The sequence below is a fragment of the Myxine glutinosa genome, chromosome 8 (assembly GCF_964187855.1).
Source record: "Myxine glutinosa chromosome 8, kmMyxGlut1.1, whole genome shotgun sequence".
In the NCBI taxonomy this organism is placed as follows: domain Eukaryota; kingdom Metazoa; phylum Chordata; class Myxini; order Myxiniformes; family Myxinidae; genus Myxine; species Myxine glutinosa.
In genome coordinates, this window is record NC_136268.1 from 151,226,264 (window position 1) to 151,253,322 (window position 27,059).

At 46.3% G+C, this 27,059-nt stretch overlaps 1 protein-coding gene across 1 annotated transcript in view; it reads left to right on the top strand.

Annotated features, from left to right (window-relative positions):
* LOC137433028 (14-3-3 protein gamma-B) overlaps positions 1 to 22,126 on the top strand; it is a 34,204-nt gene extending 12,078 nt beyond the window's left edge. The window contains exons 2-3 of the mRNA XM_078783853.1: positions 6,086 to 6,358; positions 16,425 to 22,126. Of these exons, the coding sequence (XP_078639979.1) occupies positions 6,086 to 6,358; positions 16,425 to 16,808 (657 nt within the window). The 3' untranslated portion in view covers positions 16,809 to 22,126. The remainder of the gene's footprint in view (positions 1 to 6,085; positions 6,359 to 16,424) is intronic.
* Positions 22,127 to 27,059: the final 4,933 nt, after the last annotated feature.

Consider the following 27,059-nt stretch of genomic DNA (forward strand, 5'->3'; position numbering starts at 1 on the left):
GTGTGTGGAGAGAGTTGGAGTAAGTGGTACGGAGTGGTGTGCATGGTGCGAAGGAGTGGATGGGGGAAGAGTGGACCCCTTTCACGAGTACCCGGGGCGGGTAGTGTAAGTGTTAGGTAGAGGGCATAGGTAAATTGTGGTTGGATATTGGCATCTGTGGTGCGGTTGCAGAATGGTGTTGTGAATGGGTGCATTAGTGTTGTGGAAATGGCTGGGCGTGTAGCCTGTTAGTGTGTGTAGTTGGTTGGGCACTCCACCACTGTGAGGATGTCGGCCAGGTGAGGCCGCAGGTGGGCTCTGGGAGCCGGTAGTTGTGGATGGGGCCCGAGGATCCGGAGGATGGACCCGGGTAGCCCAGTGCCAGAGAGGGCACCGAGTGGGGAGAGTGCCAGAGGGCCTTCCCCAGGTAGTTAGGTTAGGGAAAGGAGCAGGTAAGCTCGGAGGCAACTGCAGTGGTGGAGGTGTGCAGGTGGGTAGACCCACTGGGAGAGGTACACGCCGCAGCCCAGAAATTGTGCGAGGGCACCGGGAGATGAATCGGGGGAGTGAGACCCCAAATTGAAGAGCACCACAGTTTGGCCAATGGGAATTGGTTTTTAGAACCCATAGTGTAAGAGGGCCAATGGTTTGGCCGGAGAAAGACCCCGGGTAGTGTAAAGTTGTTAAAGTCATTTAGGAAATAGTTAGGATTGAAGAACCTGTCGCACCATACGCAGCCACTTACCTGTGATGATGATGACTCCACACCTGTGTTTTCTTTGTTTTGTTGCAGGAGATGAATTGCTGTGTGGATTTGTGAGACGCATCACGACGTGGATGAGACATTGGGGTGATTCCATCTCTCCCTCCCTAGGAGGGACTGATGATGAATTGGTAATGGCAAATTTTGATGTTCAGTTGGAGATGGCAAATTTTGATGAGAGTTGAAAATGGCAAATTTGATTGGTTAGGAGGGAGAGAAGACGAATTTGGTTTATGGGAGGAACGGGGAAGACAGTAGGGATGTTTGTCGATTTGTAAAGTAGATGTTTATGGGTAGTGTTGTGTTGTGTGGATACAGTAAGGGGTAAGGGAGGGGCCATGTAGGTTACCTGGTGGGGGGGGCGTACGATAGGAACGTACCTGTCTCACCTGGTTCCCATGTGCCCCCAGTGTGCGTTACCTTATATTGCGTGCACTTTTGCGCCCTTACCACCTTACTCACTTGTTTCTTCTTTTGTCTCCCACCTCCGAGGATCTGGCTTTGGGGTAGAGAGAGAGGAGAGAGAGGTGCTGGCTGCGCAGTTGTGGGCCTGCACTTTCGCTGTTTGCTGCCGGGATCGATACACCATATGGACCGCAATGTTTGTGGCCACCCACAATGGACCGCAGTTCGTTTGCGGCCAAGCACCACCCAGGGATGGACCTATGGGTCAACGTGGCACCTATGCCATACAGGTGAACCACTTTTAGTTAACACCAAGTGCACCACAAGAAGAGCAAGAGACACCTGCAGGGTTAGGGGTTGTCGAATTTATTTTTATTCCAATGAACAATGGTGACTGCACCGATTGGTGGTGGGGTGGTGCTTTTGATGCTCGGGAAGGGTGCTCTGCACGTTATTAAAGGCCGTCGGCCACAGAGCACTCGTGGGTTGGTGTATCGATGCTGGCAAGCGCGCTCTCTCTATGCATAACATCTGCATGTGTTCCTCCAAAAACAGGTCCTGGATCGTAGTGTAAATAGCAGCGTAGTCGTGTAAATAATGCTCCCTACCGGCTGTATGTTTAGTTTGCGAATTCTTTCCGGATTCGGTTATCCTGTGGGTGTGTTTCTGTGAGGAGAAGGGTGCAACGTCGCAGGGGGGACATATTTACTCATTTGTGAATATCTGTAAAACTGTCGCACTCAGGGTAGAGTTAATAGTAGAGGGAACTACATTGCGTGCCACACTAAAGTAGGTAAAAATTTATCGGGTCGGGACGCCCCGAGGGTAGAGAAGGGTGCAATGTTGCGAATATGGAATTTGGCCTCCATATCCGCTTGTAAATATTCCCCTATTTTCCCCAATACTCCCCAACTATCCCCAATCCCCCATTCCCTAGTCCCATTGTCTGTAAACAACAATCAGTAGAGCCGACCTTCCCCTTATTCCCCCATTAAATGTCGTGCCCAGGTCCACCGCACCACACGTAGACAACTTTCGGACATCTTGCTAGTTATTCTTAGTCTATGTCAGTTAAGGCCTCGTTTCCATTAATTATGACTCTTCGTTGCACCAGAATGTGATTATATGGCATCAGTAGTGAGTTTAGGACCTTTCCCATACCTCCTTCCATCTTCCATACCTCCTTCCATCTTCCATACCTCCTTCCATCTTCTTCCACAACTATAACTACAACAACAGAGGAGATGGGGGCGGCGCGGCGGCGCGGGGGAGGATGCGTCCTCACACCGGCTCGGCGCTCCACGGGGTTACCAGAGGGGCTGGCTGTCAGCTCCTCGTCAAGGGCGGAGCCTGGTAACCCCCCCGCACCCAATCAGAAGGGCGGACCGATTCCATCTGGGGCGGAGCTAACGAGCCGAGGGCGTGTCACTCCCCGCCGGATATACGTGGCGACTTAGCGGACGTGACGTGAGATGCGCCCCCAGCTGGAGAAAGAAGTACCTGCGCGCGCTGAGTCAGAGGCGCCCCGCCTGAGAAAGAACGTTGCCTGCGATCGCTGAGAGGAAGCGAACCCGCCTGGGAAAGAACGTTACCTCCGAGCGCTGTGACCTCCCCGCATCTTTGGACCGGACCGAACCGTGTGGATTCTGCCCCGAGCCCAGGCGCACCTGGAGCCACCGATACCTGCCTTTCCCTGCCATCAATCCCCGTGTGAGTCAGCCGTTGTCCCGTTTATCTGTCTGTCCGGGGTCAATATAAGAGTGTGTCTAAGTGCCTGTCTTCCTGTGATATACCTCTAGCCCCTGTAATCTAACCTTTCCGTACGAATATAAATGAGAATCGAAACATTGGTGTCTGTCATTATAATCCAGCCGGGTGTCTTCTTTTCCTTTATTGATCCAGCGTAGCGCGGCTCCGTCAACGTCGAGTATAATCGGGTAATTTGTGCGGACACGACGGCCATTCCGCTCGGCCCACCTTAACATCAAAGTCGTGTCTGTAACAATATATATATATATATATATATATATATATATATATATATATATATATATATATATATATATATATATATATATATATATATATATATATATACAGTGGTACCTCGGCTTACGAGTGCCCCAACGTACGAGTTTTTCGGGATACGAGCCGTCGCTCGGGCGGTTTGTTGCTTTGGGATACGAGCCGAGATCCGATGTACGAGCTCAAAAAATTTATTTTTTTGAATTTTCCGGTTGTGGCTTCCGGTTCCGGTCACGTGGTTATCTTGCCGTGAAAGCATCTCTGCTTGAGTGCTTGGATATAAAACACGCAATCGTCGAAATACATGAGCGAGGAATCTCCTTGCTCCAGCCGGTGACGTCATCGGCGGGGATCCCCGCCTCCAGAGTGGCTGGTCACGTGACCGCCAAAGGTGTCGCGCGTGCGGGTATAATGAGCTACACCTGTGGATCACGTGACCACGGAAGCACGCCTCGCTTGAGAGGCATGGCTTTCGGTTTGCGTTTTGCTTTATAAGGCGCGATAAATGGGCTTTTGAGTGTTAGCGGTTCATGGCGTTGACCGTTCATGGCGGTTCATGACGGTTCATGGCGTTGGCGGTCAAAAACCCATTACATCAATTTTACCAGGCACTGTACAGTAAGTACAGTGGACACCAAATGCACGGTGGAAGGCTAGAAGTAGAAGATCGTCCAAGACAAGTGAGAATAAGCCATACTTTGGAGATGACGTCATTCGCTGGTCCGATAACCAAAGATGTGGTATAAAAAACCAGGTGAGCTAACAATGCAGCAATGAAGGAATTCGGCCAAGGCACCGGCACACAACGACCTACCTACATCGAAAGACTCAATGCCAATGGTGACAGAAGCCAAGACGGCCGGCTTAAACACCGCCGAAAGACCACGGTGTACCAACTTACGATGCAGAACATCTTGCACTTAATATGATGACAACAGGTGCCATCCTCTGACGTACCATTACAGGTACAGGTACAGTACACGTGAGCACAGAGCAAAAGTTCACTGAAACCGAGATTAAGAAAAAAGAAAAAACACCTCGTGGTCCGTGCTCGATATCCGAGTTTCAATCTTTTCAAACACATGATGCTCTCGGTCACGGTATCTCCTGCGAGCTGCTTCTCCTTCAACCACACAAACAACAACTTCTCCATATCTTCATGGATAGAGGTCCGGAGCTTTGAAATAATCGTAACGCCCTTGGCTGGCGTTATAGCCTTTATGGACTCCTTCTGCTTCAAAATCGTACATATCGTAGAAGGAGTACGATCGTACTGCCTCGCCAAGTCGACAACACGCACACCTCACCTGGCATGCTCTTCTCCTCTGCTTAATAAAACCAGTTTATTTCTTTACATTCTCTTGTATTATGTACAGTATATACGAGGTCGTGCTTGTTTATACATTATTTGTTATTTATAAAGTACATTTTTGTTATTTAAAAGCACCTAACAAAAAAAATTGGTGTTTTTTTTTTGAGGCTGGAACGGATTAATAGCATTTCAATGCATTTGAATGGGAAAATTTGCTTTGACTTACGAGCGATTTGGCTTACGAGCTCCGTCACGGAACGGATTAAACTCGTAAGCCGAGGGTACCACTGTATATATATATATATATATATATATACACAGTGCATTCAAATAGTATTCAGACCCCTTCACTTTTTTCACATTTTATTATGTTGCTGAAATCTTTTTTTTTATGCTGAAATCTTTTAAATTCATTTTTTCCCTCATCAATCTACACTCAATACCCCATTAATGACAAAGAGAAAACAGGATTTTAGAAAGTTTTGCAAATTTATTAAAAAGAAAAAACTGAAATATCACATTTACATAAGTATTCATACCCTTTGCTGTGACACTTGAAATTTAGCTCAGGTGCCTCCCATTTCTCTTGATCATCTTTGAGATGTTTCTACCCCTTGATTGGAGTCTACCTGTGGTAAATTCAATTGATTGGACATGATTTGGAAAGGCACACACCTGTCTATATACAGTAAGGTCTCACAGCTGACAATGCATATCAGAGCAAAAACCAAGCCATGAGGTCGAAGGAACTGCCTGCCGAGCTCAGAGACAGGATTGTGTCGAGGCACAGATCTGGGGAAGCCTACAAAAAATTCTGCTGCATTGAAGGTTCCCAAGAGCACAGTGGCCTCCATAATTCTTAAATGGAAGAAGTTTGGAACAACCAGGACTCTTCCTAGAGCTGGCCGCCCGGCCAAACTGAGCAATCGGGGGGGAAGGGCCTTGGTAAGAGAGGTGACCAAGAACCCGATGGTCACTCTGGCTGACCTCCAGAGATCCTGTGTGGAGATGGGAGAAACTTCCAGAAGGACAACCATTACTGCAACACTCCACCGATCTGGGCTTTATGGCAGAGTGGCCAGACGGAAGCCTCTCCTCAGTGAAAGACACATGAAAGCCCGCTTGGAGTTTGAAAAAAAGCACCTAAAGGACTCTCAGACTGTGAGAAACAAGATTCTGTGGTTTGATGAAACCAAGATTGAACTGTTTGGCTTCCGTCTGGCCACTCTGCTAAACTTGGTGACGTTAGTACATATTTTGATGCAAACAAAGACTGTTTAGATTTTGGTGTCATCGGTCATGTCAGGTAAAAACGTGATTCTTGAGAACAGCTGAATGGATTTAAATCCAAACTTTGTAGAAGTATGTATAATGCTGTTATAACGTGGGTGGAGACATATCGGTCAAACTAATTTTATTTTGTTTCCCATGATTTATTGTCTGGCAGCACAAAATGCATTGAAATACTTCTTGATGTGATGAATATAAATAGCTAAAAGCTCCGAGTTGCATTTTATTTTGTTTATTTATAAATTATACGTTACAAAGACATTATCATGCATTGTGTAATATTTTATCATTAAAAAATATATATCTTGCAGGTAACGGAGCTCAACGAGGCTCTCTCCAATGAAGAGCGGAACTTGCTGTCTGTAGCGTACAAGAATGTAGTTGGTGCACGTCGCTCTTCCTGGCGAGTCATCAGCTCCATAGAGCAGAAAACCTCTGCCGATGGAAATGATAAGAAGATCGAGATGGTCCGTGTGTACCGTGAGAAGATAGAAAAGGAGCTCGAGGGAGTTTGTACTGATGTGCTTTCTTTGCTTGATCATTTCCTTGTCAAGAATTGTGATGAAGCACAATATGAGAGCAAGGTGTGTTGGTACAACCCATTTGTGTGTATTCTTCTGGGGCCCATGATTGATTTTATTTGTGAGCTTCATTTGTGGAGAAGTTCTGCTGTGGATCATTCAGTCTTTATTTATCTATCTTTAAATAGGATAACTGAAAAGTAATGAATTTGTTCAAAACTGGAGTTTTTCTTGCAAATCCGTTCCGTATCAACACAGGTCTGCTTAAATTGTGCATCTGTGTGTCTCAGTATCAGTATTGGTGCTTAATGCTGACAGAGGAGCTTGTACACGTATGACATGTTGGAGGGAAACATCGGGAGATCTTAGTATACCTTTTCTTGAATTACAAGGATGTGTGGAGCCGATCGACATGAGATTTGGGTATTGAACCTGGAGTGGGATCCAGCATCATGAATTTGTGCACTTTAATGGAACACCAACTGTGTGCACATGCGTGCGTTTTTGATGTATATTCAATATTACACCCCTTGACCAATCTCCATGACATTTTGCAAACGCTTTGGGTGTACCCAGGGTTAGGTCATGGGCACAAAAAAAAAAATGATCTGCTCCCCACCTGGGTGGGGAGCTGACTTGTGATTGTCACCTGTATGATAGGGCCAAGTGCCCGATCAATCACACCACAGGAGATAAGACACTGAGGCTGACAAGACAGAAATACCCCAGCTGAGCCTGGTAGGACACTGCAGGAATTGATGCAGATTGGCAAAGCGTCAGTCAAGAGCGGCGCGGGACTTTAGGGACGAGGCATTGCCTGGCTGGGTGGTGGTGTGGGGTTGCACAGCAGCTCTGCAGCAATTTGCATATTCTTGCAGCGACTGGTCTCGGCATCCACTTCCTGCTGCTTACTACATGCTTCTTTATAGCCTCCACCGACAGCTGTGGCTCGCTTTTCCCCTCCCTGCTTGGCCGCTATTGGTCCGTGCTTCTCGATGAGTGAGAGACTGCCCATCTGTTATCACCCGGGTGGCCCTTCCATGAAGGAGGTGGACGTCATTTACCTAAACATAATAGCGATGTATATCTAATATGACATTTAATTACATGCTTATTCTACATGTTTAATTATATTCTACATACAAAACTAGGATAAAATTGACAGCTTTGGAGAAAATAAACTTCAGAGACCTTATTTGCATGTCAACATACAGGCCTGCGATTGTGTCCTCCAATCCTAGACATATCCCTGCGATGTAACATTCTTTATGGTGACTCTATTGTGAAGCTTTGCGTGACCAATTCGCATTACTTCTGTGGTCAACCACACAGAGATGCGCCCTCTCGATCTCCTCGGCTTCATTTTGAACCGTGACTTTCCTTTGGCAGACCATATATCTGAGTTGGCCTTGGAATGCTGTTCCATGCCTTGTGATTCTCTCCAGAGTCAAGTTAATCTTCGCTGTCCACAGTGCATTATCGGATACATGAACTCTATCATCTCCCCTCTCTGGGATGACAGTTAGTTCCCATATTTTACTTTCCCGGTGGTGGTTCAATCTCAGGCCTTCTGTATCTCTCAGTCGGTCAATTGTGCTTTCTTGCTTTATACAGGCAGGTTTGTAGCCACGCAAAACTTTCTTGTTTTTCTCCAGGTCACGCTCGATCTGTTCTGTCTTTCTATCTTGCCTTACCCAGACCTAACCCTTCCAGATCACATGCGTTCTTCTGGAAGACGAATACCCAGCTGCACTTTCTAAATCCAAACTTTATGCTCACCTCCATCCTTAATCCTCATTACCCTTGCCAGAGGAGAGGGTATTGCATTTGAGTCCGTCTGTTTGTTTGTCTTTGTCCGCACAGAATAAATATGATTTTCTCTGCAACCATTGGTCCGATTGACAGGAAATTTTCACCATAGGGGCACTCCACCTGTGGATTTTTTTTAATTATAATTACGACGTCATAGGTCACGTGGTTCGGCCGCCATCTTGGAAAACCCGAAAAAAATTGCACCTCTATCTCCGAAAGCGCTGAATAGAAATAATTGAGACATGGCTCATTGTAAAGAACTCTCCATGGGGAATAAAATATGTTAATGATGATGTCATATGTGCCTCCATTATGACTTCATAATTCGACAAGTAGAAAACAAATTCAATCAAAATGAAATTTCTTGAGTTTCATGTAAGCATAAATTGGTGGAGAAAAAAATATAACTATGACGTTATCCGTCATGTGGTTCGGCCGCCATATTTGTTTTAACACAAAAGCCTTTTTTTTTTTTTTAAACCACTGCAAACGTCCTGGCGAGGGTCTGCAGTCTTTGATTGCTCTTTCTAGTTTTCCTTTGTTTCTTGGAGCAGACTCGCTCTATTTGGTGTTGTTTTGCTTTTGTTTATCTCCATTCCTTTAAGACTGCTGCACATCATCGTCTCGATGTGTCCCGTACCCACTCCTGAACTTTAATACAGTACACCTGTCGACACCTACCTTTTTAGCTGCTTGCTGGTACCTTTCATATACTGGTGTGCATCAATTTTTGTCTTCCTCTCCCCCTCTGTCACATCTGTCACCTGTCATTTAGCTCTTTCAACACTCTTTGCTTCTGTAGAGAGAATAAACAATATATTGTTGCAGACGCGGTTAAAGATGTTATTTTACCGAGCGGTTGGTATTACCGCGTCCGAACAGTTACTCCCCGATTAGCCCGATTCCACCCGACGTTGACCAGATCGCCCCACAGATATTCAATCGGGAAACCTCTAAAGCGACCGAAAGAGAAGGAAAAAGAGAAGAAGACAGAGTACGGAGGAAGAACAGATTTATTATACACACACAAGCAATGGATGGAAGAAGCAGTCACACAGCGAATCGTTAACTTACACTATTCATTTTTACTTAACCCCAAGACAACGAGTAGGACAGACGACGTTCACACTTACTCGGGGGATATTGCAGGCAGGTAGGGCTTGAGGTGGATTGCTGGAGAGGGAGGCAAGGTCGGAGGCAGCAGCTCTCAATTCCTCGCGGTTTTGGCGGAAAAACCCTCCATCGCGTATCCGCTGCTGTAGACGTCACGCGCTGGCTCGGCACACCTGCTCCTCTCCTTCTGGTGGAGCCGTCTCCCTCCTTTCAGCGCGTCTCTCCAAAGCTGGTTTCCTTTCCGAGTACCTCTCCTCTTTGGCTTGGAGCGTTTCGCATCTCCCCGCTCCTCTTGGTGCCGCCTCTTCGCTCCTCTCCCAGGTCATCTCGTGAAGCAGTCCCTTACAGTCGCTTTTATAACTCGGGGCGGAATCAAGCCGCCGGCTGCGAGGGCACGCTTACCGGTTCGCTCACCGCGGTGCTGATTGGCCATGCGACCCTCTGGCTCACTCCTCCCCTCTATGACGAGGTGGAGACACGCCTTTCTTCTCCGAGATTAGCACATGGGCAATGGCGGCTTGCGGGATTGAACACAACTCGCACCCTTTTTAAAGGAACTTTGGAGAGCGGAGATGTTTGGGGAAATTGCAAGGGCCTATGCTTATTTTGTTTGATACAATGCAAAGTCAATCTAGTGGGAAACACATATTTAGCCTACATAGAATAAGGAAATACACTATTTAAAAAGATATATCGTGACCTACGTGTAAGTTTCATGGAATTAACTAGGAGGACGGCTGTGATCATTAGTTACATTAACAGGGTGTTACACATAACAAAACCATACTTTTTACATTCGTTACACTTCCTCCAAAATTGTTACACTTCTCAAAAACCGTTACACTTCTCAAATTCGTTACACACTTCTCAAAACCGTTACACTGCACCCTCCTTTCTTCAGGCCCAAATCTCGGGCCTACTAAACTTTAACTTAGTGTGACACGTAGGTGTAATTCCCTCTACAATTAACCTGACCCTGAGTGTGACAATTTTAAAACACAAATAAGTATGTCCCCCTATTGCATTGCACCCTGTCTAACAGACTCAAGCCCACAGCTAACCGAATTACGGAATTATTCTCAAACTATACATTTACGGTGGGGAGCATTATTTACAATGACGTGATTTCTTATTTACAACGCAACCCAGGACCTGTGTGTTTTTTTTTTTCTTTTTAGGGAACAAGAGAAAGAAATTCCTGTTGGGAGGGAGGAGACAGCACGCATTGCATCGATGCACCAGTACCAATACCACCAAAGCACCCAAAAGCACCACAAGCACCACAACGCACCACAACGCACCAAAAGCACCACTCGGTGCACAGTCACCATGGTTCTTAATAAACGCAACAAAACAACTGGTGGTGGTCTTCACTTTCTCTGCTGGGCCGATGTTCTTCCCGACGTCTTCTGGCTTCATGCGGCCTATTTGGACATAATAAAAAGCACAACTTGTGTTCGTTTTTTTATTTAGGGCCTCAGGGGCCAACTAAGGGTGGTCCACCTGTTTGGCATAGGTGCCACCTTACCGAGGTCCGCAAGCAAGATTCCCTGGCCACTATGGCCGGTCTCCAACAGAGGTGCCCTGCCCCAGAACCTGGGGTCCATCAAGTGGTACTTGGCCGCAGAACAGCGGTCCATAAAGTGGTACATCAACGCAATGCATGCTGGTTCTGGGAATCTCGGGCGCACAATGGCCACCTCACGCACGCTCCCCTCGGCACCCAATGGCGCACAGGTCATGTGGGAGACAAAAGAAAGACAATTGAGCGAGGGGTAAGGTCACAAGGGTACACGTCAATAAAGCAATGCAAGGCGAAATGCGTACGGAGGGCGTAGCTCGTCCCTACCGTACGTCACCCCCCTGTCACCTACACTACCCTTGCCCTTACCCCATATTTACAAAATCTACCCATTTACAAATTCGTCACTACTGTCACGTCTTCCCCATATTTCCCCTATACCAAATTCGTCTCCACAATCCCTCTACTTCAAAATTTGCCATCACCAAATTCATCATCAATCCTCATAAGGAGGCAGAGATGGAATTACGCACAATGTCACACCCACGTCATGATGCGTCTCACAATCCAAAACATTTGCATTAATGAAAAATAATAAAACATGGCATGGTGTGGAGTACCTGTCACCTCAGGTGAGTGGATGCAGATGGTGCGAGGAGATCCTTCATCCTAACTATTTGCTAAATGACTTTAACACACTTTACACTACCCGGGGTCTTTCCCTGCCAATCCATTGGCCACTTACACTATGGGTTCTAAAAACCAATTCCCATTGACCAAACTGTGGTGCTTCTCAATTTGGGGTCTCACTCCCCCGATTCATCTCCCGGTGCCTTCGCACAATTTCTGGGCTGCGACGTGTAGCTCTCCCAGCAGGTCTACCCACCTGCACACCTCCACCACTGCAGTTGCCACCCGAGCTTACCTAGCTCCTCACCCTAACCTAACTAACTGGGGAAGGCCCTCTCCTGGCTCTGTCACCCCACTGGTGCCCTCTGGCACTGGGCTACCCGGGTCCGTCCTCCGGATCCTCGGGCCCCATCCACAACAACTACTACCGGCTCCCAGAGCCCACCTGCGGCCTCACCTGGCCGACATCCTCACAGTGGTGGAGTGCCCAAACCAACTACACACACAAACAGGCTACACGCCCAGCCATTTCCACAACACTAATGCACCCATCCATAGACCATTCTTTCACCCGCACCACAGATGCCAATATCCAACCACAATTTACCTGTACCCTCTACCTAACACTTACTCTACCCGCCCCGGGTATCCGTGATGGGGGTCCACTCTTCCCCCATTCACACCTTCGCACCATCCACTCCACTCCACAATTTCCACCATACTCACTCCACGACCATCCATTCCAATACTCCATTTATTCCACACTACCATTTATTCCACACAGCCACATACACCTGTTGTTGCACACCTGTGCCCTCACACCTGGTGCCACCTGCACCCTCCTTTCTTCCTGGACCATTTGGTCAGCACAACACGCAATCACCACTACTCCCTCATACACTGCTCCATTCACCTGTTCAGTTGCACACCTGTGCAATCACACCTGTTCAATTCTCACCTGTTCAATCTTCACACACACGGCATCATCTCAGCTAACTACTCCCCTCTGAAACCTGCGCTTCCCAGTCGTCCCTTTAAACTATTGCGCTCCCACGTCATTATCATCCACACTAATCTACCTGCGTCCCCACTACAGGTATCCTTGTCACTAACTAACCTTAACGTCACCTAATGTCATCTTCGCTAGATCCCTACACACAATATATCCTAACCCACCCGGGCTAGTTTTCACTGCCATACACCCCATAATCTATAGCGCATTTGCCCCACTCTGTGAGGGATGGTGGATTTGCCATCCCACCACATCGGGGGTCTCTCCACTATCAATTTTGCTCGTCCAAATTCCAACCAATTCAAAAATTTTCCATTTACTGCCAATTCTACCCACCATTATAAATTTCGTATCAAATCACGATCACTATCACTATCACTATTACCATCATCACAGTCCACTATATCCTAGCCTCGGTGCGTCATGACATCATTAAACTCGGTTCGTAAAGCCGAGCAATGAATTCGGGTGGTTTGGTTGCCTGCAGGTTGAATCCGTCCGGCTTTCGGTTCAAGGGAGGTGGTTTGGTTGGGCCGAGATTCCACGCACCATCTCGGCGCGGCACCTTGCGGTCCCGGGCCCGATGGCTCAATCTCCCCTGGTCGGAACCCCGTCCCCACGAAGGGGCACCGTTCCGCTTCCTCCCACTCGCCCTTGAACCGGACCGGTCGCCTCGCCCTACAAGGCCCGGACTCGACCGTGCGGGGCGGGGCCAAGCCCGAATCGGCAACGACGCTTCGACGAGAAGCGACGCAGCATCGATCCGCGCCGGGCCTCGCACCCAACAAAGCACCCCTCGCACCGAGTGCTCGCATCGGCTATCCGTCGCCCTAACCGCTAACCCGGTTACCGTCGATGCTTCACCGGCATGCTCACAAGCATACGCTACCCCTTTCACCCTCACAAAACCTGGCGTTCCAACGCCGTCCGTACATTCCACCAACGCTCTCCCTGTTACACACCACACTTCTCGCGCACACTCTTGCGCACACTTTGGTCCACACCTCTCCTCCGTTACGTCCTCCATAACACTCACCATGGGCGTGCACTCTTGCATCCACCCACTAACGCGCTCGGATGGGCTCTCCCACACTCGCGCCATGACCAACTCAGGTGTGCTTCCTCGCACACGTTCCACCACCACCTTACTCTCCGTGTCACACTTCGTACACCCCGACGTGCATTCTCGCTCGCACTCGGTTTCACACTCGCGCTCCGATGTGCCCTCTCGCACCTGCGCCATCACCAACTCACTATTCGTGTCACACGCCGTACACCCCGACGTGCATTCTCGCTCGCACTCGGTTTCACACTCGCGCTCCGATGTGCCCTCTCGCACCTGCGCCATCACCAACTCACTATTCGTGTCACACTCCGTACACCCCGACGTGCATTCTCGCTCGCACTCGGTTTCACTCCCACACTTTATAACACACCCACTCGCCGACGCACACTTTTTCCTCCCACGCGTGCCATTTCCACTCACACGGGACCCTTCACCAACGCCCGGATGCTTCCTCGATCCCAAGCGCGCGAAAATTCTTTTGTCGCTAAACATCCTCCTGCAAAATCTACCCGCACAATATACAGCACGACTCACCTGGGGGATCCTTTTCTCCACGCGAACCTGCAAACTTCCATTCGGGTTAAGCACAGCATCGTGATGTGAGCAGGGACTTTGTACATAATCCATTTCTCCCTGCAATTCCCGGGCTACCTCCGTCATCTCTTCAATTTTAATTCCCAGCACTGCTTTTTCTTTATTAACCTCGGCGACCGCTGGCTTTAATAAAACACCCTCTACCTCATCGGTCGCCGGCTTTTCCAAACCCCGTGTCGCGATTTCTACCCCCGTCATTGTACCCGTGCTTTCCTCCGCTTCGCTCAACCAGCGCTTTTCGACCCGCTTTACCTCGTCGTGCACCCCTGGGACCCTTTCGCCCAACTTGCGGTCTCTGTCCCTCTGCTCCCTTTCCTTCCTATCGGCCCTCATTCCGTTTATTGTTGCTTCAATTTGCTCACTCCGAGCATCCATCCGGTTCCCCATTCTGCTTTCCATTTCTTCGCTATTCTTGTCCATAAGGGCCTTCATTTGTATAAAAAAAAGGTTCAAATCCACCAACGGCGCTGCTACGGTCGCGGGCGCGGCAAAATTTGGTGCCGCTACACCCACGTGCGCGAGGACGCCACTTTGCGCGTCTGATACTCCCTCAACCACATTGCTATTTTTCTCCTCCTCCCTTTCCTCCACATACATTTCCCCGAGGTCCTGGGTCGATTCCACCCTGTCTATCTCTCCCACCGACATCCGATCGCCTTGATTGTCCATGGCGCGATCTCAAAATTCGGGTTTTATAAAACAAAATAAATTTCGGCAGCTTGTAATTTTGAGCGCGTTAAGCGCGCTTCGGGTCCGATCTCACTCCTCAACACCAATTGTTACTGATATAACACAATTGGTGTCCCAAAATTTGGGCCTAACAAATTTAGTCCCAGGTCCTAATCCAACTCCTGACAACCAATTGTTACAGACGCGGTTTTAGATGTTATATTGACCGAGCGGTGGTGTATTACCGCGTCCGAACAGTTACTCCCCGATTAGAACCCGATTCCACCCGACGTTGACCAGATCGCACCACAGATATTCAATCGGGAAACCTCTAAAGCGACCGAAAGAGAATGAAAAGAGAAGAAGACAGAGTACGGAGGAAGAACAGATTTATTATACACACACAGGCAATGGATGGAAGAAGCAGTCACACAGCGAATCGTTAACTTACACTATTCATTTTTACTTAACCCCAAGACAACGAGTAGGACAGACGACGTTCACACTTACTCGGGGGATATTGCAGGCAGGTAGGGCTTGAGGTGGATTGCTGGAGAGGGAGGCAAGGTCGGAGGCAGCAGCTCTCAATTCCTCGCGGTTTTGGCGGGAAAACCCTCCGTCGCGTATCCGCTGCTGTAGACGTCACGCGCTGGCTCGGCACACCTGCTCCTCTCCTTCTGGTGGAGCCGTCTCCCTCCTTTCAGCGCGTCTCTCCAAAGCTGGTTTCCTTTCCGAGTACCTCTCCTCTTTGGCTTGGAGCGTTTCGCATCTCCCCGCTCCTCTTGGTGCCGCCTCTTCGCTCCTCTCCCAGGTCATCTCGTGAAGCAGTCCCTTACAGTCGCTTTTATAACTCGGGGCGGAATCAAGCCGCCGGCTGCGAGGGCACGCCTACCGGTTCGCTCACCGCGGTGCTGATTGGCCATGCGACCCTCTGGCTCACTCCTCCCCTCTATGACGAGGTGGAGACACGCCTTTCTTCTCCGAGATTAGCACATGGGCAATGGCGGCTTGCGGGATTGAACACAACTCGCACCCTTTTTAAAGGAACTTTGGAGAGCGGAGATGTTTGGGGAAATTGCAAGGGCCTATGCTTATTTTGTTTGATACAATGCAAAGTCAATCTAGTGGGAAACACATATTTAGCCTACATAGAATAAGGAAATACACTATTTAAAAAGATATATCGTGACCTACGTGTAAGTTTCATGGAATTAACTAGGAGGACGGCTGCGATCATTATTTACATTAACAGGGTGTTACACATAACAAAACCATACTTTTTACATTCGTTACACTTCCTCCAAAATTGTTACACTTCTCAAAAACCGTTACACTTCTCAAATTCGTTACACACTTCTCAAAACCGTTACAATATATATGTTTTGAAGTAAAAAGTCTCATTTCACTAGTTGGTCAGTAATTTCCATCATTATTGTTCTCGCTATTGTTCTGTTAGCTTGATTCTTCCATTTACACTCACCTTTTAGTAAGCTTGGATGGTTTTGGGTCGTGACCTGTATGCAAGTTATTTGATTGTTTATAATGTATGCAAATTAATGTGCAAGTGCAATTTTGTCAGTCGCGGCCTTAAAAGTCCAAACTGATCCAGGCTGTCAATTACTATTTTATAAATTGAAAGTTTATATATTTGTTGCTATGCTTGTGGCATTGCTGTGTAGTGTTAGCTTAAATGTCACTATCATCTCTCAAGGTGTTCTACCTCAAGATGAAGGGTGATTACTACCGCTACTTGGCTGAGGTTGCAACTGGTGAGAAGCGTTCTGCCATCGTCGAATCATCTGAGACGGCTTACAAAGAGGCTTATAGCATTAGCAAGGAGCAAATGACCCCGACTCACCCCATTCGACTTGGTTTGGCACTCAACTTCTCGGTGTTCTATTACGAGATTCAAAATACCCCGGAGCAAGCTTGTCACCTTGCCAAAACTGCTTTTGACGAAGCCATAGCTGAGTTGGACTCGCTCAATGAAGATTCGTACAAGGACTCGACCTTGATCATGCAACTGCTGCGGGACAATCTCACTCTTTGGACGAGCGATCAGCAGGACGAGGAGAGCGGAGACCCCAATAATTAATATTTGTTCTACCACGGCATCTTCCTTCCCATATCCTTTTCCTTTGCTTTACCTGCTGATACTCGTGAAGAACCTGCATTCTTGCTCGATTGCTTCTGTCATTCACGTTTTCTTGTTGTCTTGCTTTCGGTGCTTTGGCTCTTTCACAACACCTGAAAGATAATTTTCTCTAATTCTGCTTTCTGTGCCATAATCTTTCAGCTTCAAAGATGCTCCTCTGTCACTGGATGAAACCTGATGACTCTCACCTCTTCCGTTCTCTCGCCTTTTCATTTTTTTCCACTTGCAGCCATTGTTGTACCGATGTTGTGATATTCATTTTGACCCAACTGAGTTCCGATGCATTGTTATCATGTGCTATATCTAATTTTCTTATCTCCTTTATACTTGCCCGCTATTGCCAAGGATACGTCTGCTTCATTCGACGACAGATCGAGTCAATATTTTTCACCAGTTATACAGTACTTTGTGCTTGGTCTTGGTTTTTTTTTTTGGTTTTTTTTTTTTCGCCCCTTGCGCAATTTCATCTTTGGGTCATAGCCGAGTGATATTTTATTTTGTGAGCCGCAACTGTTTGGCACTTTGCATTAGAAACGTGAAATGTCATGGATGAAGCACAGCAAATCCAAATAAGATGCTTTCTACTATGGTGTCATTGTTTTGGCACTTTGATTCCATTATGATGTGCACGTTCTCATTCTTGTGGCACTGGATTATTGAAGGAGTTGAGGGATGGAAGGTGGAGGTGTAGGGGAGTTTATAAAGTTGAGGAAGAGTGAGCATGCATTAACGTTGGTGAATAACCCCTCCTTCTTGTTACTTTGTTTCTTCCCTCTACTAGGTTCTCGTCGCCGGTATTGCCAATAAACTTCCACATTTCAATTTCAGAGATGGTATGGTGTTTGTATAACTTTAATTTGCGAGAAGTTTGCTTATTCTCACCGCGATGCGCTTTCGTGCACCGGGGAAGGAGCATGGCAGCGGGCCGGAAGGTGTGTGCATGTCCCTATCAAACATTTGTGATCCAATCTTATTGAAATTGCATTGTAGGCCTCGGTATGTGGCAATGTGATATCTTGTAGAGCTTTCCCATGTCTTTATTGCAACCTGCATCCTTTTCTCGAACATCTTTTTTTGAATAATTTTCCATATTTTGGAAAATTTTATGCCACAGAATGTCCATTATTTGCACCATGCCATGCGATGCTTTAAGACTTGAGACTTGCGTTTGTTCCATCAATTTCTTCAATACAGAACTATTACAATCTTAAACAAATGCTTTTGGTATGTTTTGTGAATTAATTTTAAATTTTCTGTCATTGTAATGAAATATTGGGTTTCCCATCCTTGTTATTTTGTGACTCGTATGGTCCTCGGACATTGGCTGTTGAATCATTGCCTCACGTGTGCATCGACTCCACGTAATCCGTCGCACTCTTAACACTAAATGATAACCAAAACTTTATGTTAATTCAAGCCAACAACCCATGACCTTTCACCTGTCGTTTCAACTATCTCTAAACCTTCCTTTCCCCCAACACCCAAACACACGGCTCTCTCTGATATGCTCTGCGTTTGAGAAAACAAAATGCAAAAGATCGATGCTGCCAACTTTACTTTTATCTGTTTTGATATGTAGCTCTCTCGGTCCCAGTCGCTGTCTTTCGACGTATGTGTGTCTCTCGTCCTCCAGTCACTGCCTCAGCACCACCTTGGTCCCGTTTTACTGAATCTCTCTTTCTGTCTCCTTTTCCTCTCTTGAACTTTGCCTCTCACATGTTGGCCCACTAAAAGACTTTGATCTCTGTGTTGGCCACTACCGCTGTTACTCTGGCCTATGTTGAAGAAAACGGCGAGAGCAATCATCCCCGTCCCTCAACTCTAAATTCAAAGAAAACATTATTGTCTGATTGACAATTGGCATTAATAAGAGAGGAAATGAGGGTATGTTTATGTTGTGATGCTTTCACAAATCCACATTTTTGTTTTCGTCATCTTGTCAAGTTTTCCATGGTTTCATTAACTGTTTAACTGAGCAGTATTTTGTTGCTCGAGAGGAAGAGCAAATGGGCAAAATTTCAATATCAAAACGCAGAAACTATTCTTTACTTGTTTCAATTATTTGTCGTTGAAATCATCATTTAAGCAAATGTTCCTTTTTATGGTTCTGAGGGGAAAATGTTGGTAATTTAAAATTTGTTCTGAATAATTGTTCCTGATTTAATTGCCTTTTTTTTTCATACATGTCACTTTTTTTTTTTCCCCCTTTTTTTTTGTATACAAGATCGAGGCTCGTGAAAGAGCTAACATTAATCGCACAAAAAGGCAACCGATACATAAAACACAAAATAAGGGGAGCGGAACACAAGATGGGGAGAGAGGGGGAAGGACACAAACACAACATTTGAGAGCGTAATATACCACTGAATAAAACACTGCAGGGGAAAGTTTAAACATATTTAAACAGAACCGTGAAGAACAATCTTATATTCACAAAAATATCAACGGAGAGAGGGAGCCGAGAGGGACAACCATGAGTCACGTGAACAGGGGAAAAGGTGGAAGGCAAGGAGATGATGGGGGCGGGGCGAGACAGCGCACGTGGGCAGAATCACACGATGGGACAACTTCACACGTGGAGAATGGGAAATAAATGTTTTTTTTTTGGTTTTTTTTGGGGGGAGGGGGTTAAAACGTTGGACAACGAGTAGGTGTACGGGGAAGTTTGGGGGAGAAAGGGAAATCTAAAAACCTAGCAAAAACAGCAAAGGAAAAAACAAACTTCGACGGGGGACAGGGGAAGCCTGAGGCAAGGCTGCAACACGCGCGGCAAACAAACGATTAATTTATGAAAGCTTAACACCGAGAAACTTCCAAGGGACACACTATAGGTTCACACACCGAAAGATAAATACAGTTTCGACAAAATACAATTGTGAACAATGACTTAACTTTGAAAACGTGGAGAACGTGTGCAGCTTCGAAAATCCCTGCAGTCATCTCCAAGATCTCGCGAGATCTCATGATTAAACCTCTCATTTTCTCCATGAAAATGTGCAGTACAGCAGCATTCATGCAAATTATGCGATTGATATTCGGCCCATCTTTCTCAGCATCATTTCCTCACAAATACTGGTGAGGTGCCAATACAACACTACATGTGATTTGTTTAGTAGATGTGCGTTTTTGGAACCCAGAAAGGTTGTCACCTTCTTGGTGGAGGTTAAGCTGGTCGTCCTGTCTGCTGGCATTTGCTGGTGGACGTGAGCGGTTCTGCCGTGTTTTGCAAGAGTAGGCCATTGCGTCCTGGCTCCCTGACTCTATTCCAAGTCATTTCTTGTGGCTTTGACGTGTTGGTCGGAGTCGCGCGCAGGCGTTGCCACCAAGACGATCATTACTGAGCGCAGCTACACTAATGGAGAAATGGGACTTGATGATTGAATTGGAACACTTGAGGGAGAAGGGCTAATGGAAGGGCCAATAGTTCTGTAATTATATTCCGAGGTCTCTGAATTGTCAGTAGAAAACTTACCAATTAGTATTCCATAGATGATCGCTGGTATATAGTCCTTATTGTGATAATTGTCTGTGTGGATTTTCATCCCTTCTCGCTCACATACAGCTTGATAAATTGACCATTAATCAGTTCTCCATATTGGGACACACCTCTGCCTTACATCCTTGGTTTAGTCTAAATCTGAATCGGAGGCCCATACTATGTTAGTCACTGTGGTTTACTCTTCACATCTTGACATCCCAAGGCAAATATCACGACCTTAGGTGCAAAATACCTGTTTAATGCCGCATTAAAAATTTTTTTTTTTTTACTGTTTGGGTCGGATTGAGCTGCCAACGCTTTTTTTTTTTTTTCTTCCCTTTCGAAGCGAGGCTAATTTTCATGTTTCATCAGAATCTAATTTTCCTTTGATGTCCCCTATTAACGAAGCCAATAAAATGCACAAGATGTTCAAATGGTGCCTTTTTCTTAACTTGGGGTGCCAATTGTGAGCCACTGTGGGTGTGCTAATCAACATTCGGAGGGTTACGTCACTTACTACTCAAACGTGACATTTTGAGACGTTGCGTTGTAGATTGGGCGATCGATGCCGCTAACTACTCAAACGTGATGTTTTGAGAAATTTCACCTGAAACTTGGTTGCAGCACCGTCATTCTACCTGAAGGCGGCACCGCTGTCGACAGAGAATAAGAACCACGTCGGTATGCCATTTGTCGCTGTGACTCTAAAATCGGGTGCTTTTTACAGTAATTTGTTATACTGTTCAGGCAATCAAGAGCTAACGAAGTATGAAGGCCCTGGGAGGGACTGTAGAGAGGGGAAAGAAGTGCTTTATTGGTGTTGAGCATTATGGGGGAGATGCTGCAATTGGAGGGGAAATGCTGAGCTGAAACCCAATGACGCACACACTTTTTGTTTTAAAAACTCTTTTTTTTAACTCAAAAGTAATGGGACAATGCACCCAAGCTTGAAACGAACCTTCCGAACCTGCATATGCATTTATTTATTTCTATTGCAAAGGAGCATGTGTTTTATCAGTGGATCGACGGGTATTCCTTCCGTGTTTTATCAGTGGATCGACGGGTATTCCTTCCTGCCTAGTAGTTATCAAGGTGCCACAAGTGAAAGATCTCCCAATTCCATGATCGTCATCGAACGATTTCACGGGCCCCGGATGTTTGTAACATTTCCATCACCTCTGACCTTTCCAAGTCGACTGTTGGTAATTTACTTCGACAAACTGACAAGCAGGCTAAAATGATTGCCATCGGTCTGGAAAAGCCCAAAAATGTGAAATGGTGGTGTTTTTGCCTAATTTATACCAAAACCTGGTACGTAGTATGTCAACAGGGTTTGAGCTGTGCTTTATTGTTACCAAAGGCAGACAATACCCCCGCCCTTCCTGCCCCATCCACCCCCCAGTAGGAATATAACACAATTAATTAATTGCCCTTCATATCTCCTTCGTGTTCCAATGATTTAGATCACGTGTGTGTGTATACATGTGTGTGTGTGTGTGTATCTTATAATGTGGTGCATTATTTTGATTCCGACGATTGATGTAATCCCGTTTTCCATTTTCTCTCTCTTGATGCCACTGATCATCATTTTGCAATCTAGTTGTTAACGGCGATGATGTAATTTATATTGCCTACGTCACTACGTGTATGCCGTCTTGCTCTGTCCCTAACCTTCTGCCTGTGATATCTGTTGCTGCAGTAATTGCGTCACAGTCCTCTAAATTAACTGTTTGCCCCCAATGTCTGTATATGCTTTGGAAATAAAATAAAAACAAACAAACTGTTTGTTTTAATTATAGAATGATGACGATTCCTGCTTTGTTGTTGTTCATCGACACAATGAATATCCGAATATGGATGGGTGGCTTTTTTGCATTTTGTTCCCATTTGTAATATTGACGAGCGGTAACAGTGACAGAGCAAGTTTATAATTGTTGAACTGACTGTGTGTTTCTTCCTCTAAGGCTCACCCTGCTTGTGGTACACCAGGATGGCAGTTTATGGCTAGCCGGGGTTCAAGCCCAGGCTAGACGGGTATATCGGGCTCGGAAGATAACCAAGAAGTCGGCACACGTCTCGATGCTGTCTAGTCTGTGTTTGAATCCTGGCCCAGCTGTACACTGCCATCCTTGTGTTTCACAGACGGAGATTTATTGATGTGTGCAGTCGTTAAACTGGGCGTCCTGCCTGCTAGCATTAGTTGATTGACGTTGAAGATCCCACGGTGTCCTTTGTGAAGAGGAGGCGAGCTATCACCGAAACTGAACAAATTCCCAATTCCTGCCCTAACCTCCAGGTGGCACTGCACCAAGGGCAAAGCTGCCCCCTCAGCCAATCATTCACAAGCATGTGCCACATACACAACGAGACAGGTGAGTGTATGTACCTGCTGATCGGGAGAAAATATTGAAAGAAAAAAACAAAATGGAGGAGGGAGGAAGACTTTTATAAAGTGGGCACATTGGCATCCTCCAGGATTGAGGAACGCTATTCATTTCAACAATTGTCAAAGTACTGTTATTTGTGCTTTTGGTTGTTGTTGTGTTGCCCCAGTTCGTTCTGGTTGAACAGACTAGCAGCACGGAGAGAGCCGATCAATCTCACAAGAGCGACCCAGAGATCCCTCACATCCAAGATGTTGTGTTCTTGCCTCCGTGAAGCCAGGACCGTGCAGTCTTCCATGATATGTTTTATTGTGTGTGGAGCGGCCTGCAGTGGGTTTCAGGTGTCATCGAGTCTATGTAGTGTAAAAGTTGTGGGTGGTGTCCACAGCGAAGCCGTGAAAGGTGAACATGATCGGACCTGGGGAGTAGTTTCTCTGTGTCATTGATTGGTGGGGGTTTTGTATCCAAAATACTGTGTGGGCCCAGGTTGTTTGTTGCGTTTATGGTGATTTTGGTGTCTGGTTTTTGTAGTTTGCTTTGTTTGGTGCAGGGATGTTATGAAGGGTGTCACTGTAGTGTCCATGTGGTGTAGTTTTAATGTTTCTGGGGGCCTGTGGGTGGTTGTACATGTAGTGGCATGGGTGATTAGGGTTGGCATTTGCTATTGCAAGGAACTGTGCACCTCTCATGTCGAAGTGGTCTTTGATTTTTAGCATTTTTACTTCTGTGTGAAGGTTAGGTGCTCTGGGTGTTAATGAATGAGCAACCTGTGATTATGCTAAGGGATTTGTTTTGTATGTTCTGCAGGGTGTTGAGATGTGTGTTTGATAGGCTGGAGGCCCAAGATGAGCTGGCCTCGTTGATGACTGATCTAATATACTGTTTGTATGTTGGTGATGTTTCTTTGTGGTGTCCTAAGTCAGTGCCTGTGGGTGCCCCCAAGAGTGTTCAGCCTGGGTGTGCATGTTCAAAAAAAAATAAAAAATGTTTGATGTGATCTGAGAATGAAATGGATGGGTTAAAAATGGCAACGAGTATTTTTGTTTTGCGTGTGTGGAATAGGGATGTCGTTCAGAGTGATGTGTGGTGCAGCATTAGGTTCCTTGGTGTAATTTGTTAGTAGAGCAACTGTTGATTTTGAGGGGGCTACTTTTAGTCTGTTGATGGTGAGCCAGGTTTGTAGGGTGCTGAGGAAGGGTTGAAGTTGTGCTGTGCTTGCTTTTGGTTGTCAGTCATGCCATACTATGTTGAATCCCATAAACAGCTGCAGAACAGCTGTTTATGGGATCCCATAAACAATTAAATTGTCCATCTGTGGGCGAGGGAGAAGTCCTTGCTTTTAATCATTTTAATTTACAAAAATGATCATCCGGTCTTTGTCTGGTATCCTCATTGTATTGTGTCAGGGAAAGTTGATGGACCATCAGGGGTGGTGGTGGAGATGATTATGGAATTGGGAGATGGAGCTGTGGATTGACTTTGATAGTTTATTTGGGTGCAGGAGGTAGAGGAGGAGGAGGAAGGAAGGGGCTAGCGGTACCAAAAGATTGTCCATGGATTTATGTAGTGGGGGACTAGTGGCTATCTATAAAAAATAATGGTGATGCGATGGAGTGTGTTAATTACTGTGCTGTCATGCTGATGAAGCGAGTGTTCAAAGTATTGGGGATGGGACAAGCAAGTAGGAAAATCCAAGTACCTGGGTCTGACTTTGGAGGAGGTGGCAGTTGCAGTGAAGATGTGAGAAAGAGGGCAGTGTGGTGTTCTATGGTTTATCTGTGGTGTTCTGTGAGTTAAAGATTCTGGTTTGGCTGAGCGTGATAGTTGATAAAATGATGAGACCGGTTCTGTATGTAGCAGAGGCTTGGGCCTTGAGAAAGGAAGAGGAGATAGATGGCTGATGGGGGAAAGAATGAAGTGAGTAAGCCGAATGTTGGCTTAACGGTTAAGGTGGCTGGCTTGAGATTTTAGGGTCTCGAGCCTGGCGAGCCGTTGAAATAACACCAGGTGGGTTAACTCAACCTGGCATCCTTCCAAGGTTGGCAAAATGAGTACCAGCTTACTGGTAACGGGCACTGCATCAGTGGCACAGCCACGCTTCCAGAAATGATGCAACCAGCAGCCACAGGCTGCATGCGAAACAACAACGAAGTGGGTAGGAATAAGCGGCATTGGCAAATACACAGGATGCACACCTGTATTGTTTTGGGTCATATTCTCAGGACGGAGGAAGCGAATGTGGCCTGGAAGACCTTTACGGATGCAGTTGGCAGAAGGGGAAAGGATGAACCAAAATGGAGATGAGACTGCTGGTGATAGATTGGTGTGGAGGGAAAGCACATGTGGCTCACGCCACATGGATAGATTGGTGCCATTAACCTCGCGGTTTTAGAAGTAGTTGATGCAATCTAATGTGGTGCTGCTTTTGAAGTACAATCGGTAAATTTAACAACGTTTTATTTATTTTATTTTTTTCATCCAGAAATTGGTGCGCCTGTTGTGAGAAAACTACAGGTGTTGCAATGCGGTGGTTTCCAGAACGTTCGAGACTGTTCCAGGGACATTGTGTAACGACTTGAGGTGAATCGAATGATAACTTGCAAGAGGAATTGTTGCCTCTGCCACCAAAGGTGAATGATGGAGGTTGTTTTCACACCTGTCTGTCTGTTTGTCTGTGAGAAAGATATCTCAAAGTTGTGGATGTATTCGGACAAAACTTGGTGGACATATTGAGTGTGTGACAAAGGAAGAATTTGTTTTAGTGTGTGTACATGTTGATTATGTTACGGAGAGTTTTCCCTATTTCGATTTGGATAGTGAAAAGTTCAGTACTATTGTCATTTTGCATTGTTGTGTGTTGGTGATTGATTGGGACGTTTTGGTATATGAGGGTAAAATGGCAGGAAATAATATTTGTGATTACTTAAGAGCAAACAGCAATCAAAAGAGTAGAGTTAAAAGTGTGACAGATATGTGTCAAGTTAAAATCGGATTAGAATATGAAGGGGGGAATCATCGCGGTTAAGGTGGCCGTTCTATGCAGCGGAAGAGCAGAGTTCATGTGGTGGTCAATGTTGGATGAAGCTGCTGTGTACTGTTAAGGATTCGTCACTTCCGTTGTGGTTTTCATCCACTGCAAACATTTTTGATTCCATGTACTATTATTGTTTTCAAAAGGTTTATTGTTTATGAACTGTTTTCAAAAGGTGAAAAAGTTAGAGATAAAAGAAACCGAAAACCGGATCGGGAACCGGACGACAACGAAGAGGAAGAGAAAAAGAAGGCGGAGCGAGTGAGTCGGAGAAGAAGCATAGTTGCTTTGCAGTCTGGAGCGAACGTTGGCGGGCAAGAGTCACGAATGAACTTTGGGTTTCCCAGGAAAGGGATTCCTGCGACAGAGTTGTTATCACTGTGACAGATCAACCTGCGTGTCAGGTTTTGCGGTCGATTCCGAAGAGAATCATCGTCGGGCCGTTACGTCTTGAGTACGGGCCGTCGGCCATTTTGACTCGCGCGCTTTGCGCATCACGCAAGGTCTTTGCTTCGCTTCAGGCGTTTTCACCGCATTCAGACGTTTATCTGGTGTGTGTGTGTGTGCAACGTGGCTTTTGAAGGTTAATTTGCGGTTGGCCGACTGAGCCGTGGAACGTCCATACCCGAGGGTGTGATTTCCCAGTCACCTGGAGGGCGCCTTTGGATTTCCCAGTCGCCTTGAGGGCGCCTTTGCGCAACTTTGGCAGCGGGACTGTACTTGTCATCCGAACGGGATTCTGGTCTCGATTGGACATCGTTCTGACGATCGCTGGAGCGAATCGACTTTGGCTTGAAGCCGGAATCAACTTTGGCTTGAAGCCGGGAAAGAGACGACTTTGGCTTGATGCCGGAATAGAGACATTGGGGAATGTTCTTGTTTCACTCACTTGGAGCACAGTGAGTTATATATTACGAAACTGATGGTACCATCATCGGATACATATATTGATTGTACTTTTGATTACTATTATTGTTGTACTGTTATTCTTGTGTGATCTTAATACAATATTTGTTTGTTGGTAACAATTGATGTGGCTTCACCATTGATCTTTGACATACAGAATAACACATTTTTCTGCCGTGACTCCTCTCAGGGCTCGGAGGTACACCGTGACCAGGGGGTTGGGGAGGAGCACGTAACAGTACATGAAGCATCAGTGAATAAAGATAAGGAGCAGTGGGAATACACAGGTAATGACGATGAGATGAAATAACAGGAGATGATCAACATAGCCAGGTGAGACAAGTTGGTCTGCTGGGACCCATCTGTTCAATAGAGCCAGGAATGACAACCTG